This window comes from Babjeviella inositovora (genome assembly GCF_001661335.1).
Source record: "Babjeviella inositovora NRRL Y-12698 unplaced genomic scaffold BABINscaffold_7, whole genome shotgun sequence".
NCBI classification, from domain to species: Eukaryota; Fungi; Ascomycota; class Pichiomycetes; order Serinales; genus Babjeviella; species Babjeviella inositovora.
The window spans coordinates 760,714-773,804 of NW_017566844.1; the positions used below are offsets into that span (position 1 = coordinate 760,714).

General features: G+C 47.7%; 8 protein-coding genes across 8 annotated transcripts; 4 read left to right on the plus strand and 4 right to left on the minus strand.

The window, feature by feature from the left end:
• Positions 1-191: 191 nt before the first annotated feature.
• On the minus strand, positions 192-2,768 carry NDE1 (NADH-ubiquinone reductase (H(+)-translocating); the record flags this gene model as incomplete). Its single annotated transcript, XM_019130838.1, has 3 exons — positions 192-1,737; positions 2,566-2,612; positions 2,655-2,768. 3 exons carry the CDS (start codon positions 2,766-2,768, stop codon positions 192-194), a joined length of 1,707 nt encoding a protein of 568 aa, XP_018984945.1.
• Positions 2,769-4,070: 1,302 nt separating this feature from the next.
• Positions 4,071-5,095, plus strand: BABINDRAFT_145599 (uncharacterized protein). The gene has a single exon (XM_019127170.1). It carries the CDS (start codon positions 4,329-4,331, stop codon positions 5,031-5,033), a length of 705 nt encoding a protein of 234 aa, XP_018984946.1. The 5' UTR covers positions 4,071-4,328; the 3' UTR covers positions 5,034-5,095.
• Positions 5,017-5,836, minus strand: BABINDRAFT_162000 (uncharacterized protein). Its single transcript, XM_019129114.1, has one exon. It carries the CDS (start codon positions 5,553-5,555, stop codon positions 5,157-5,159), a length of 399 nt encoding a protein of 132 aa, XP_018984947.1. The 5' UTR covers positions 5,556-5,836; the 3' UTR covers positions 5,017-5,156.
• Positions 5,837-6,069: 233 nt separating this feature from the next.
• Positions 6,070-6,681, minus strand: RPL13 (60S ribosomal protein eL13; the record flags this gene model as incomplete). Its single annotated transcript, XM_019132812.1, has 1 exon — positions 6,070-6,681. The coding sequence occupies one exon, from the start codon at positions 6,679-6,681 to the stop codon at positions 6,070-6,072; it is 612 nt and encodes a 203-aa protein (XP_018984948.1).
• Positions 6,682-7,279: 598 nt separating this feature from the next.
• RPS16A (40S ribosomal protein uS9) lies at positions 7,280-7,751 on the plus strand. Its single transcript, XM_019129115.1, has one exon. The coding sequence runs from the start codon at positions 7,288-7,290 to the stop codon at positions 7,714-7,716; it is 429 nt and encodes a 142-aa protein (XP_018984949.1). The 5' UTR covers positions 7,280-7,287; the 3' UTR covers positions 7,717-7,751.
• Positions 7,752-8,831: 1,080 nt separating this feature from the next.
• BABINDRAFT_8523 (uncharacterized protein) lies at positions 8,832-9,884 on the plus strand (the record flags this gene model as incomplete). Its single annotated transcript, XM_019132813.1, has 1 exon — positions 8,832-9,884. The coding sequence occupies one exon, from the start codon at positions 8,832-8,834 to the stop codon at positions 9,882-9,884; it is 1,053 nt and encodes a 350-aa protein (XP_018984950.1).
• Positions 9,885-10,499: 615 nt separating this feature from the next.
• On the plus strand, positions 10,500-10,891 carry BABINDRAFT_162002 (cytochrome c oxidase subunit VIb). Its single transcript, XM_019129116.1, has one exon. The coding sequence runs from the start codon at positions 10,553-10,555 to the stop codon at positions 10,814-10,816; it is 264 nt and encodes an 87-aa protein (XP_018984951.1). The 5' UTR covers positions 10,500-10,552; the 3' UTR covers positions 10,817-10,891.
• Positions 10,892-11,074: 183 nt separating this feature from the next.
• On the minus strand, positions 11,075-12,413 carry BABINDRAFT_162004 (guanine nucleotide exchange factor). Its single transcript, XM_019129117.1, has one exon. The coding sequence runs from the start codon at positions 12,389-12,391 to the stop codon at positions 11,312-11,314; it is 1,080 nt and encodes a 359-aa protein (XP_018984952.1). The 5' UTR covers positions 12,392-12,413; the 3' UTR covers positions 11,075-11,311.
• Between the last annotated feature and the right edge of the window lie 678 nt (positions 12,414-13,091).

Below are 13,091 nucleotides of genomic sequence, written 5' to 3' on the forward strand. Positions count from 1 at the left end.
ATCACATGTCAGAAGAATCAAAGTCTTTATATAAGGCGCCCTAGCCCCCTCCCGCGGTATCTATTTAAGGATCTCAGTGTATCGCTACGACTCTGTCACCCTTTCCAAATAGCTTCTACATCACATCCCTTTTACGCACTAAATATATTAAAGGTGTAACGAATATATAAATTTGCAGCGCAGATCGCTGCCTACTCCTTGGAGACGTCTCTCCCGAACAACGCTACCTTGATCCAATCAACGGTAACCAACACCTGATTCTTGGTGCTCAACAACATCTGAACGTACGCAGACTTCCAGAAGAAAAAGGTAAAGGTCCCGCCGACAGAAATGTTGTTGAGGTTCTTGAAGAAGCTCTGGTCACCCCAGACGAGATCGGCGACGGCTCTCTCGGAGCCGATGTACGCCAACACACCCATATGCTGGTACTTGAACGGCTGGATAGCCTTCTGCTCTCTGTGTAACCGGCGCTGGACACGCTCCTTCTCGATCCCCGCAATTTCGGTGCTGTACAACTGGTACTCCAAGTCATCGACCCGGGCCAAAACCTCCAATGCACTCGCGAGGTACTGGCCTTCCTGCTGCGCGACCTGGGCGGTCGGCGGATTCTTGGTGAAGGTACAGTCACCGAGGGCAAAGATGTTCTTGGAGCCCTGCAACATCATGCACTCGTTGACCAACAAGCCTCTGGTGGCATTCTTCTGTTCCGGGATCTTAGATGACAAGTTCTTGACAATGTCTCTGGTACCGTTACCGGTGGCCCAGACAAGCAACCCGTACGGAACGTCAACCAACTTCAACTCCCCGTTCTCCTGCTTGATCGCCGCGTGGACTTCGTTCTCGTCAACCTTCTTGACCATAGCGCCGGTCATGAGCTCAATGCCCAGGTCCCGCAAAACCCCCTCGGTGTAGTCAATCAATTTCTTGTTCATCATGTTGAGCACGTTAGGAAGCGCCTCGACCAAGGTGACCTTCAATTCAGCGGCGATTTCCGGGTTCCACTTGCGGATGTCCCCATCGATATAGTCCTGCAATTCAGCCGCAAACTCCACGCCGGTTGGGCCACCGCCAACAACAACGGTTCTAAGCAATCTCGCGCGCTCGGCAGAGCCCTTTGGAAGCAACGTAGCGGTCTCGATGCAGTCCATAAACTGCTTTCTGATCTTCTGGGAGTCTGGAAGCTCCTTCAAGAAACACGAGTTTTCCAACACACCGGGAATCCCGAACGTGTTTGGTTGTGCCCCCACACCGACCACCAAATAGTCGTAGTCAAGCGTGACCGTTAACGTGTCCTCGCCGTGAGCCTTGACGGCGTCGCTGCCGAGCGTCTGCTTGAGCGTGAGTTTGTTGTTGGTAGCGTCGATATCGGTGGCTTCGGCTTCGTAGTAGGTAACCTCGCCCGGTCTTCTCTTTGCAACGGTTCTCACTGGCTCAATGATGGATCTGTACTCGATGGTGCCGGTAGGGCAGGACGGAAGGAGCGGTGTAAAGAGAAAGTAGTTACGCGGGGAAACCACAACGACGTTGTAGAGCGTGGTGTCGAGGTTCTTCAAGATGGAGATGGCACCCCAGCCGGAGCCCAAGATGACAAGGGTCTTTTTTCTGTTACCAGAGGCGTGTGTAGCGGTCTGTGGCTGCTGCGGGCCCGGATTGGTCTCATCGTAGACTCTGTAGGCGTAGTAGGCGGCGAAGAAGAGGGGAGAAACGAGGATAGTTTTTCCGGTGAATTTGAGGAATCTCCAAACCCCGGAGGAGTTTTTAGGTGGGGGTGGAGGGGTGGTGGCCTGCGGGGCAACTGGAGAATTCACGTTAACCGCTGGGGCGATCGGAGCGGAAGCCTGAACCACCTTGATTGGCGTTGGCTTGGCGTTGGCTCTCAACTGGGCGGCAAGCGAAAACCGGGCGCCTCTGGCGACTAATTGGGCCTGGCGGGTAAGCGATTTGGCAAGCATGGTAAAACTTCAATCAAGAGTCTTCAGGTGTTCTGGAGAGTAAAGAGTGGGGTGAAAAGGCGAGCTGGGTTTAATTTATGCAATTTGGCAATTCTTATCCAAATCGGCGAGAAGTCGGAAATTTGGTTTCTTTTTATGCGCGAATTGCGTCTGCGTAATGCCGCGGTGGTATGATGGCCAGTGAGTCACAAATGAAAAAGAGAAGGGAAGTGAAGACGACAGGTTGGGAAGAAATAAGGAGAACGGAGGTTTATGAGTTTATATATAGTTGGTTATGACAGCGAGTACCCCTCAATGGTGTACCCTGCGACCCCTCGATGGTGTATCCTGCGTGAATGTTACGCAATTTTCGCGGCGGCTAACCCGTTTAGACTTGCGTGGAGGTTGTTCAACCATAACTTTAACGGTATAGGCGACGACGAAAATGCCACTAAATATTTACGGATTCGTCGCGCGATCACGGATACGTTCGTTTGAGATACTGCCTTCATACGGGCGGTTTACTGGGCCATTACCCCGGATAACTCAGCTAAAGCTAGCCGGCCTGTCACTTTGTAGAGGGGGTGAGGCGCTGCTCGCTTGGAATGTAGCCGAGAGGGGCCGGAAGCGGGACGGTCTGTTTACACCTCGTGAGCGTTTCCGAGCTTCCCCGACGCTGGCCTTTATGCGCCGCACAGCAAAGCCGGCCGTTCAACCCCTCACGTCGCACGTGCTGGCGAGGCCTTCCGAAGCCGGAAGGTAACTCGATTTATACCCGGGTCTAGCTTGATAAACTTGGAGATCAGGGTGAAAGTAGGCATCTCGCAAAATCTGCATTATTGTGTAGTTCTTTCCTTCACGGCCCTTGAGCAGTCTTCCGTAGACGTGGCTTCGTCACGTGCGTTACAGAGCTGTGTTTCGGACACGTCGGGTCGCACAGTCCCCACTCCGAGGTTTCAACTCCGCAAGCGAAGGGTTCGTCCGAGTCGACGAAAGCCAGCTAGGTTCTTAGCCCGGGCTCGATCATAATTTCACTTAGGTACGTCCTGTTAGGCTACTTATACTCTAGCGAAGACTCGAATTGCGTGCTAACGAACTCATTTCTCGGGCTTGAATGACGTGCCTTAGACCATGGAACAGATTGTTCCGATGCAGTGCGCGCAGAATTTTTTACGTCAAACGTCACCAGACCGCCACCATGCAGGTTCTCTTGGATGAGTAGTGGGTGGTAGATTCTCGAGAGGTTATCTGGAGCATACGCATGTAGGTGGACCAGTGGCTTATTTCATGGGATAAGCCTGCTCTAACTCATGCTGCTGGTTATCTTTCATAATGTAGCAAAAATATCGGTGTTAATAGTGCCAACGTAGGAACTTATCCGAGCCTAGACGGTGCTGTTTTAGAGACTTGGATATAGAGCGCATAATGCAGTTTTCGCCTAGCCGAAATACTGGTTTTGACCACTAATTATATTTAATGATTAGAGTTTTAGATCTAAAACCATGGTCTCCGACGTTTACCAGGGCCAAACTTTCGAATCCCTTACATAGAAGCCTGAAGTATGTTCAATTCCTGCCTTGATCATCTCTGAATTTCCCACAATTCGCACGATTGTGGTATAACCTAGAGCCAGAGTGCAACTATCGTGGTTCATGTAGATAAGAGAAGACGCACACAACGCGGCGTACACACTGTATTCTTTCCCGTCTGTGTTCACAGCATAGAGCTGCTTTGTGGGCTCAGGATGCAGGTGGGATAGAATCCTGGGGAAAAGGTGGTAGGTGGGACTGCCAATCCCCAAACCACCCTTCCGAGGACACTGAATGTAGGTCCAATGACGGCAAGCCACCAGCACTGTCAGAGGCCCCGAGGGTCCCTTGAAATTATATCGAATCGCCTTGTCCAGGGACACCGTTAATTTAGTTATTCTGTCCTACACCAATCCTTGCTATTAATTCGATAGTTCGATCAAGATATCGCTATCAGTCGTCCTAAAAACGTCGCTCTTATTTGCATTCCCGTGCCATAATAGATTACCAATTCCCTCTCAAAGGTATTTTCTAGCTATTTTCAAATTATTATTGGTAACATCCCGGTTCTAGGCTATCAAATAGTTCACTTTTGATCAAAAACTTGAATACTTTTGTTGTCATCAAGAAATTGTAATCTGTCTGCTAAACCGGTTTTTGAAAGTTTCAAGCCAAGATTTCAAGCCCCAATCTTCCGATTCCCTTGCATACATTGCTATCCATCTCGTATCTACGTTTTAGAAAGTCACATCTAGCTTATCATAGCACAGTGAGTGTGGTTGGTAGCTTAATTTCAATTCATACATCTGAATTCGAACCCAAACCAGCATCTGCGGCGATTTCTTGGAAAAGAGAGATATCATTCCACATGCTTAATTCCTTTGATACTTCCAAAATATCTGCTAAACCCCTTACTAAGGTTCTAACCTCGTCGCCCTCCGTACCCTCGCCGGAAGGGCCGGGACAAGGTAAGATTAAGCCCCTTATGACCAATTCTCCGGGCATAGAAATGGAAGGGTTAGAACCACTGAAATCCTATCCGTCCGAATTCTTGAGAGATATTCGATTTGCCAGCAGCGATACAGCCCGCCCAACCCCTGAGGTTAGGAAAATGGCAGCTAATAACAGTTCGTTCCTGTCCTATGATTTGGAGCCCTACATATCCGAGGGTAGATCAACCACTCAGGACCTGCCTTCTTCTCTTGCCGGGGACTTTAATTCAGAACCAGGAGATTTCTATACCGATTATGACTCCGACAGTGACTGTTCCCTGGATGACTACCAATATGAAGATTGCATGGACGAGAAAATCCTGTTCTACGGCACACCGGTCTCGTGCATTGGAGAGTTCGTGCCAGGCGACTTGACCCAAGCAGTAACGTCAGGGCCGCCGATATCCACCCCCGACAAGTCATTCGACACTCCAAAGGACACTAGGCCCAACTTCAAGGAGCAAATTAGATATCTCAAATCCAGCGTAATCCCGTGGGGAAAGTTTAAAGGTTACTACGATACAAGATCATTGGTTTGCGCTCATAAAGTGTATCATGCCAAACGCTTAACAAAATGGTAATTACAGACCGCAGAGCATGAATATCTGATAGGAGACAACTAACAATTCTACGTCCAGCAAGCACTGTGCACATGCTTCAATTGTCCCCTCTCCATTGAAAAGGGAGATTGACTTTTTAGGCGTTTATTCTGGAGACAACGGGCTAGCGCATTGTTTCTTTCCATTATTCAAAGGCCACTTGAATTTCCACCGCTCTTTTTCAAACAACGAGAACGAGGATGACCACAATGCCCCTAGTGACGCTACTAGTTTCAACGGTATAGAGATAGAAGCTTCTCGTCCACTCTCTGCCTCCTCGTCCGCATCAGGTCTATCTAAGATGAGGCTATCCACTCGCTTCAAGCCATTAAAGTTTGGGTTCACCAATAAATCCTCAGCCGAGAGTTTCTCTGGGGTGGAAGAGATGAAAGACCTAGAATGTACCTCGATGGCAGAGAACGGGGATGATGGAAGCTCCCCTGTGAGCAGCCTTAGTGAAAGCGGGTCGCTCAAAACACGAACATCGAGGAGATCATCGTTCATGAAGTTGAAGAAATCCTTTAAGTCCCAAACACTTCAAAGCCAATTACCGGTCGAGCTGACTCTGGCCCCGGAGAATCAGCTCTTTCCAGACCGATTGGTAGCACTCGAGACCGAAGATTTGGGCTTTTGATGTATAGCTAAAAGGCCAATCTGGAGGATCCCGTACGTTAGTTACCCTTGGTTTAGATAGATAACCCGCTGCACGGTTTTGCTAATTAATTATTTCGGGCCTGGATTTGAATGCTCGGCTGTAAGAAATGCATGGCTTATCAGATCTCTCGGGTCTTCAGAGATAAAGATCGAGCGTCGACGTTATCTATAACAATCACCGGTGTAGAAACACCGCGGCTGGAGGTGAGTAACCAGTCAGCAATCTAGACCTTACAACTACAATAATATCAATAAAGAATTTCCTTATATTAACCGGGAACTTAACTTCTTTTGAGGAACTTATACGACATAGGGATGATGGGAATGGAGGAAAAATGTTTTAAAATACAGTAGGGGAGGCTACTTATTTCTTGGACTTTTCAGCTTCAGCCTCAGCCTTGAGTCTAGCACGCTTTTCACGGGCACCCAAGTATCTCTTCTCGGATCTAGATTCTCTCAAGGTTCTGTAGGCATTCAAACCCTCTGGGACAACAACGGCTCTTGGAGCGGTTTCGAAAGCTGGCTGGATGACTGGGAAAGAGGCCTTGACATCGATCTGGGCGTTGGCCTTGATGTCAGCAGACTTGGCCTTGTTGTCGAAGATGATCAACTTAGACTTGTATTCGTTCAATCTGGCAACGTTCAATTCAAGACCTTCAACAGACTTGTTCTGACGACGGTGGTCAACAGAGATACCGATGGTTCTGGCGTACTTGGCGGTCAAACCAACAGCCTTCAACTCAGCCAAAGAGAAACCCTTACCGGCTCTGACCTTTCTGTTGTATCTAACAGTTGGGGCTCTGACGATTGGTCTCAAGTTGTCAATTGGCTTTGGAGCCGACTTGGCAGCCTTGGAGGCTCTGGCGTGTCTTCTAGAGACCTTCTTACCGGCTTGGTCGAAGTGAACTCTGACACGTTCCTGCCAGTGCTTTCTGAAATGGTTCTTTAAAAGTGGTAAATTCTTGGAGATCGCCATTTTTGTTGATTTTACTGCTGAGAGCCTGAAGAAAAGATCTAAAACCGAAACTCGATTTTTTTACATACGATAGAAAAAAGGTTAGTATGGCTGGCCTCACTACTGCCACTGAGCGGGTGAAAATTCTCGCCGGCTGCATAGTGGGAGCGGCGGGATGCGCACGACCGTTTGGTTGGGACACATAGTGAGAGCCAGAAGGAGAGTATGGGGAAGGGGGAGGGAGCGGCGGGGAGGGGTGAGGGTGCGGCACTCCAGCCCTGTAATTACAGAGGCGTGCGTCCTTGCAGACCCATACTTACACAGCCGACGCACCCATTTCCAATTCAGCAGTCACGGTCGAAAATTCCGCATGCGTACCGGACACCATGGCGAAAAATTTTCGTCAGTTTTCACCGCTAGCAAGGTGCAGGAGAAATTTAGTATGGAAACTCACGGGCACAGAACCTCCATAGTGAGGAAGTTAGTAGTGTCGGGCAGGCAGAGAGCGGCGGATTTCCTGTTATGGCACACACACGATAGCGAAAAAAGTTGGGATTTATCATAATGGTTAAAAAAACCGCCCTTGTACCCCCCTTCTAACTTTCTAAACACAACCAATATAGCAAGATGTCCACTCAAAGTGTCCAAACTTTCGGTAAAAAGAAGACCGCCACTGCTGTTGCCCACGTCAAGGCCGGTAAGGGTTTGATCAAGGTCAACGGTTCCCCAATCACCTTGGTCCAGCCAGAAATCTTGAGATTCAAGGTTTACGAGCCATTGACCGTTGTTGGTTTGGACAAGTTCGCCAACATTGACATCAGAGTCAAGGTCACCGGTGGTGGTCACGTCTCTCAGGTCTACGCCATCAGACAGGCTATTGCCAAGGGTTTGGTTGCCTACCACCAGAAGTTTGTCGACGAAGCTTCTAAGAACGAGTTGAAGAAGATCTTTGCCGCTTACGACAGAACCTTGTTGATTGCTGACTCCAGAAGATCCGAGCCAAAGAAGTTCGGTGGTAAGGGTGCCAGATCCAGATTCCAGAAGTCTTACCGTTAAGGAGTTCCACAGAGTGTTATACGGTTTGTTTGTTGCTATTTACTGGACGCAGCCATCTTTTATATCACTTTATACTGTTTCTTTTTAATGCGAGTGTGCACGCGGGGTTTGAAAGCATAATGAATACATAAACCATTTCTGATATTAGCCACGGTAAGGTTGAGCAAGCCTTTTACTTTTGCAGTGTAGTTTTAGTTTCTGGTTCGAGTAATGGTGTCTAAATCTATGACGGATGAAACGGTTGGTCTGAAGGGCGAGATGGTGAGGTGAGCTCGAATAGTGATGAGGTGGTGAGGTGAGTTCGAATAATGATGTGGAAAGCTCGGATGGTGAAATGAATCGAATAATGGTGAGGTGATCTCGGATGATGAAATGACTCGAATAAGTGACAAATCCGACTCGTGGCGTGAATCTCTAGTTTTCGAGGATACGACTGGCGGGTTTCTACCGGTTCCCACTATGTATCATCTCAAATTCAACTCAAGAATTTTCCAATTTCTCGGAGCTGTATTACTGAAAGTACAAGTGGAAAGATTTAAGTAAACCCAAGGCAGCTTTCATACGCTACAAAGCACTGTATGGCAAAAACCGGGGCTGACCAGAGGATATTTAAGCAGACTCACAAGTACCTTCTCGCGGGGTGGCAAGATTTCAGAATGTTTTAGATTACTTCATATGTGCTATATTATATATCCACCTATTGTTTATTTGCCGCCTCCTCTCAGCCTGTCAGACCGTGTTTACATGCACGTACTAGTCTGCGCGTAGTAAAGCATGTATGGACCGCGTTCCTCTGACCTTTTGCGGTAACGGCATACTGCTAAGAGTATCCACTTATTCCAGCTAAATTTTCTAGTCCATCATACCATCTGAGCTCCCGGATTTCCGATTGATATAAAAAATATTGGCCAATAAGGACACACGTGCACGGACTGCTTCATCAAAACGACCACTGATCTTGACAGGGACGTATTGCCTCAATGCAGGACTTTCACCCGAGAATCAGTGCGAAGCCATGCGCGACACGTTATCGGCTCTAGCCCGTTTGCTATATCCGCTGTCATTGAAACAAGTCTAGGATCCTTCATTGAGCAGTTAAACCCACACAGCGACTAATGTCAGATACAGAATCTCCAGCCATTGACCAGGAGCAATTGGACAAGAATGCCAAGCTAGAAGCCGCGAAGAAGAAGTTTGAGGCGTTGAAGAAGAAGAGCAAGAAGAAGAAGAGCAAGGCCGATAAGGAAGCGTCTGTTGAGGTAGAAGAAGCTGGACAGGCAAAGGAAGCCACGACTAGTGTTGAACCGGACGAAAAAGAGGAGGTGGAGTCTGAGCCAGTTTCTGAGGCTGCTACGCCGGTGGAAGCTGCAGAGACTGTCATGGAAACCGAGGCGAAAGAGGAAAGTGAAGGCGAATCCAGAGAAGTCATACAAGAGACACATAAGCCTGTGAAGGAGGCTGTTACATGCGTGGCTGAGAGTGAAGTTACCGGTGGTGAGGAAGAAAATGTCGCAGAAGTTGCTGAAACCGCTGCAGAAGCGACTGCGGAGATTTCAGAGCCAAGTGTGAAGGAGGCCGAGACCATTACTGAGAAAGCCCCCGAGCCAATTGTGGAAAACGATGCTGTTTCCAAGCCAGTTGAGGAGATTATCTCCCCTGAAGTGGAAGCAATTTCTGAGTCTATCGAAGAAAAGACAGAACCGGTCGTCAATCCAGAACCGGTGGCCATCAGAGACTCCGAGAAAGAAGCTGCGACAGGCATCTCCCAAGCTAGGACCTCCGCGGATAAGTACAAGCCGGATGCCAAGGACCTCAGACTCCAAGATCTAGAAGCTACAATCAGCAAGTTGAAGCAGGAAAACTTGGAGTTGAAATTGACCCAGCAGGATCTCTTAGAAGAAATCAGTGGCTTGAAACTGGACATAGCCCGGTTGAAGGTTACCTCCTTGAAACGCGTGGACCTCCCCACCAACGATGACTACACTGATAACGATATTCTCTCGGGCATGGCGTCCCCGGAGCCCCACCACGGGTTCAGTTCCCATTCAGGATTCTCTAGCTTTGCCCACGTGAGCGTTCCGGTCACCGATTTTTCGGCTTTTAAAAACTTCCAGGTTGACATGGCGGGTTGGAGAAGTGTGGGCACCGGTCCGATTTTGGAATTGTAGGCCTCCCTGGAGAGATTTGCAGAGCCTGAAAAAATAAATTTCGGAAATTACGACTATCGATATTCATATGTAGAGTATGCTTTTGATCATATTATTATTTAAAAGTGAGAGAATTTCTATGCGTTTTAAATATCGCAACTAGCATAGACCTGGCATTAACATTTTATTAAAAACAAATCATAAATCGTAAATCATGTACAGACAAATTGTCAAGTCTTCCAGTTGGGTACACTTGACCGATGAGTCTATACCGGAACAAACTATACTTTTAATGTGTATTTCTATGTTTTAACCATATAAACCAGTCAAATTCCAAAATATCCAATGTCGTTAACATTTATCGCTGCCCAACCTCTATGGCTCGACAGATACGCTAGCGTTTGCGCACCGGGGTATTGCGCCCTCGAAATCGCCCCTATTTCCCTTTAGTTCCAATGACATTATTTATCAAGCAACCAGAAATATATAATATATCTACCTATCAAAATAATCAGTCATAGTCAGGCGTCCATCACGTGCCTTGCACGTGCGCACTGGCCAATGAAAGTGAGTTTCATTTTCTCCTGTGGGAAAAACTCACCCGATTTTCCATAGTGAAGCATCTACCGATAAAAACACTTGCAATCGCAGACATACCTCTCAACTTCCCTTCACACACCCCACACACCATGTCTGACGCCCAAGAACCATCCCCATTGAAGACCCCAGGTTTCGACTCCCGTTTCCCAAACTCCAACCAGACCAGACACTGCTTCCAATCCTACGTCGATTACCACAAGTGCATCAACTTGAAGGGTGAAGAGTTCGAGCCATGCAAGATCTTTTACAGAACCTTCTCTTCCTTGTGTCCTGTCGACTGGGTTGAAAAGTGGGACGACCAGAGAGGTATGTATAGGTTATCCCCGCCCTCAGTGCATCTAATAGCGTACTAACACTTTTAGCCGCCGGTAAGTTCCCAGTTACCTTGGAAGTTGAACAGTAACTCAACAATTGCCGCCTCAGTGCTCCCAATTCCATAGAACCTCATTTCCGGTCTAGTCTAGACCTAATTCATTTCATACGATACTCCTTGCAGCAGGCCGAAATCGGTCCGTTCTTTTGTAGAGAGGCTTATATCAATATTTATTCCAGTGTTTACCTGAGTTCCAGTAGATGTAGGCACGAAAACTATAGAAGCGGATAGATCATTGCGAAAGGCTAAATATATTAATTCCTGCACTTGTGACTATACTTATTGCTGGTTCTTGTAATTAACCTATAATTGCTGTAATTGCCTTCGGCCCTTTACCAACACCTTTCCACCTTTACCTATTTGAAATCCTCTGCGATTAGTCCTCTGCAATTAATTCCCTTCAATTAATTCTCTTCAATTAATTCTCTTCAATCAATATTTTATGCCTAATTCTTTGTTTAATTCTTTATGCAAACTATTTCGCATCCTCCAAGTCAAATACCAAGCCACCATTGACAACCGGGTCGTACGGAGTCAACAAGTACTTGGAGAACTTTTTCAAATTAGCCAAGCCTCTAACCTCCTTCCCTAACAACGGCATCTTGACCAAGTGGTAATCTTCGTACAACTCATCCATCTGCGACAAGTACTTCTTCTGCATAGCCCATCTGGCAACACAACGCTTGCACTCGTCCTCGGTGGAGTCCGCAAATAACAACTGGTTGACCACGATGGATGTGACATCCATGTTGTACGAGATCAACTCCTGAATCAAACGTTCGGTCTCGTACAACGACAAAAACTCGGCAATGCAAACAGGGACGAAGGTGGTCAACTCGGGGTTTTGGAACTGGTTGTTGGCCTCGGTGACCTGGGACTGGATCTCGGTTAACTTGGCAAGCATCTCCTGGGTCTGCTGCTGCTGCGCAGCACCGCCACCCAACATGCTCAACATCGGCGCAAACTTGTTGCTCAACGTCTGCACCTTGCCCAACAACTTCTCTAACGTGGATGGCAACTGCAAGAACCGCAAGGTGTGGCCCGTCGGCGCAGTGTCAAAGATGATCGTTTTGTAGGTGATGGCAGCCACGTCAGCAATGGCCCCTGGGGCTGCGGTTTGGGTCTTAATGTGCTTTAAAACCTCCATGAACGACAAAGCCTCGTCAATCCCGGGAATGGAGCCCGTCATGTCCTTAAACATGCCACCCAATGGATCGTTAGGGTCATTGTTGAACTGCGATTGCGCCTGCAGTGCCATGTCCGCCATCCCACTCTCGGGATCGATCTCCATGCACGATAAGTTCGCCAACCCGTCCACCTTCTTGGCATCCTTTCCGAACTTCTGGTTGAAGGCATCCGACAAGTTGTGCGCAGGGTCAGTCGAAATCAATAAAAACTCTTCGGCCGGGTGCGCCATCGCCAACTGGATCGCCACCGAGCACGATGTGGTCGTCTTGCCCACACCACCCTTCCCACCGACAAACACCCACTTCAAGCTGTCGTGCAGCACCACCGACTCCAACGTAGGTTCTAAGGCGAAATCTAAGTCTGACATTGTTTTGTATAGGAAATATCTGGGAGTGAGTCACTAGAAAATCCTTTGAGTGCTAAAAAGAGAAAGGAATTCCATTCTGATGGCGTATATGTAAGTATCGTGGCGCTCTGGCGAACGTTCGAGAAGCGTCACGTGCGCGGGCTGGTATTTACGCTGGCATCAGTACTGCGTATCACGGAAGGGAGTATGCCAGCTAAAGTAGAGGGGCCTGATAGCGTTGTTTTCGAATATGTAACTTTCAAGTAGGTTAATATTGTTCTCTAGTTGTATCAGTCGAAAAAAGAAGGATATTGGTGATGGGTTTTCTGTCCGCTGATCCTACGTTGGAGTCGGTGGTGCAGCATGCTCCTTATCTTTGCCTGCGGCTCACCCGTATCGCTTTTTCACATTGGGACTTTGTATCAGAGATGTCATTTAGTTATGTAGATATCTTTGGCAGATAGCCTTTAACCTCGGGCTGTAAAATATTCTATACGACTTTCTCAGAGTGTTACGGCGTTGTACAGGCAGACCCTTGACAGAAAAAATACAGGATCTACGCCATCTCACCGCTGTTCGACGGCCTACACTTGGTAGTGACTTATTCCCCAAATTAGGACCTCCTCGCTTTTATTTTGATTATATATGTACTATAGGATTTTCTCATGGATAACTGGCATTTATTATTACTTACGATATATTCCGCAGTTTATAGGTATTC